General features: G+C 42.9%; 1 protein-coding gene across 1 annotated transcript; it reads left to right on the forward strand.

Annotated features, from left to right (window-relative positions):
- The first annotated feature begins 711 nt into the window (after nt 1-711).
- Nucleotides 712-1,629, forward strand: LOC149303878 (olfactory receptor 5V1-like). Its single transcript, XM_089481289.1, has one exon. The coding sequence runs from the start codon at nt 712-714 to the stop codon at nt 1,627-1,629; it is 918 nt and encodes a 305-aa protein (XP_089337415.1).
- Nucleotides 1,630-2,135: the final 506 nt, after the last annotated feature.

Raw genomic sequence — 2,135 nt, forward strand, 5'->3', positions numbered from 1 at the left:
GTGTTATATGTACAAAATTTCTTGACGTCTTTGGATGGCTATAACCAGAAACAAGGTACTTAGGCAGCAGAGCTCTTGTGTTCTGTTGTCTCTTAAAAGCACAACACAACAGCCACTATACAATTATCTTGACTGACAACTCTTACAGTAACTGGTAGGGAATCTTTATTTTCTGGAATGCCATGATTTAACAAAGAGTAGACAAAAATGTGTCTGTTGTGGGGAGGAGAAAGATACAATCAGTGGGGAGAGATAATTTTAAAATATAGTGAATCCTCTGAAGTGAGGCTTTGTGAGATTTCTGAGGTCAGAAATCTTGGCATGCACATGCACTATTGATATGTAACACATGTCCCAGCTCTGATATAACATGTCTCAGTGATTTAAGATCATAAACTTCATTTAATTGATCAGATTAGAAATTAAATTTTGAGCTTTCTGCTACTGGATATAAAGAGGCTCTTAAAAATCTCCAGTAAAGAATATAAAGCTAAGAATCAGCCAAAAGTATTTGCCCATGGCTGGTGGTTATTGGAGGTAGATTTCCTCTGAATATGGATGCTCCACTCTTCATGGCTATTGCTAGTTACAGATATCCTCCATGTGTTTATCTGGGGAAGCCTTGCATATTTGTGTCACTTGATGGGCTTCATGTATCTCTCATACTGTACCATCAAACTTTTTCAGGAAAGCTCCTTTCTGAGCAGAGAAATGCAGAATGGCACTCTAGTGTCAGAATTCATCTTAACAGGACTTTCTGATCTGCCAGCTGTCCGCTTCTCCCTTTTTGCTGCTTTTCTGCTCATCTACCTGGTCACCCTGCTGGGAAATGGCACCATCCTTCTTGCCATAGGAACGGACTCTCACCTGCATAACCCCATGTATTTCTTCCTCAGTAACCTTTCCTTGCTAGACATCTTCTGTCCTACAGCAACAGTGCCCAAGATGCTGGAAAACCTCTTGTCAGAGAGCAGTAGCATTTCCTTTGCTGGTTGTGTGCTGCAACTCTACTTCTTGGTAGCCCTGGCAGGAACGGAGGTCTTCCTCTTGGCGGTCATGGCCTACGACCGTTATGTGGCTGTCTGCAACCCCTTGCGATACACAGTGATTATGAACAAGAGGGTCTGCCTTCAGATGGCTGCTGGCACCTGGATCACTGGCTTCCTCAACTCCTTGCTACACACAGTGATGACTTTCACTCTTTCTTACTGTAAGTCCAATAGAGTCAATCAGTACTACTGTGACATTCCACCGGTGTTGGCCTTATCATGCAGTTCCACCTATATGGCTGAGATGGTTGTTCTGATCTTTGGTGGCATTTTTGGTGTGGGAGCTTTTTTGGTGACACTGGTCTCCTATGTTCGTATCATCTCTGCCATCCTTAGGATCCGTTCTGCTGAGGGGAAGCGCAAGGCTTTTTCCACCTGTACTTCTCATCTTATAGTGGTGTGCCTCTTCTATGGAACTACCATTTTCACCTATGCCAGGCCTTCTTCTAGTCACCATCCAGACCAGGACCGGCTGGTGAGCATGCTGTACGGTGTGATCACTCCCATGTTGAACCCCTTGATTTATAGCCTTAGAAACAAAGAAGTGAAAGGGGCTTTGAAGCGGCTGATGATTCATTAATGACATTAGCACTGAAAGGGTAAAAGAGTTATCTATTTATCCTGTACAGAGCTAGGAAAAGTTCCTTTCCCCAAGAATTTCACAGCTTTTTCCAAAATTGTCCTAGTTGAGGGATTCTGACAGTTTTAGTCCAAAAAAGTCTTGTCTGATCTTTATTATTGTTGTTTGCTTTCAAGTCATTTCTGACTTATGGTGACTATCATGGGGTTTGTTGGCAAGAATTGTTCAGAGGGGGTTTGCCATTGCCTTCCTCTGATGTTGAGAGAGTATGACTTAGCCAAGGTCCCTCAGTGGATTTCCATGGCTGAGTAGCAATTGGAACCTGGTTTATTTATTTAGAGTATTTATACCCCAATCTTCAGCCACTAAGGCTTTCAGAGCAGCTTATAGAGCATGTTGCTAGAGTTCAAGTTCAACTCCTAAACCACTGCACCACACTATGTCTCCCTAATCCTAACCTATGCAACTGAAGAAATAGACTCAAGTCTTTGAAAGCTCAGGCTGAC

Source organism: Sceloporus occidentalis, unplaced genomic scaffold (assembly GCF_023333645.1).
Source record: "Sceloporus occidentalis isolate IW3139 unplaced genomic scaffold, rSceOcc1.0.p SCAF_14, whole genome shotgun sequence".
Classification (NCBI taxonomy): Eukaryota; Metazoa; Chordata; class Lepidosauria; order Squamata; family Phrynosomatidae; genus Sceloporus; species Sceloporus occidentalis.

Coding starts and splice junctions, on each gene's coding strand:
- LOC149303878 (XM_089481289.1), top strand. CDS start 712: ATGCAGAATGGCACTCTAGTGTCAGAATTCATCTTAACAGGACTTTCT.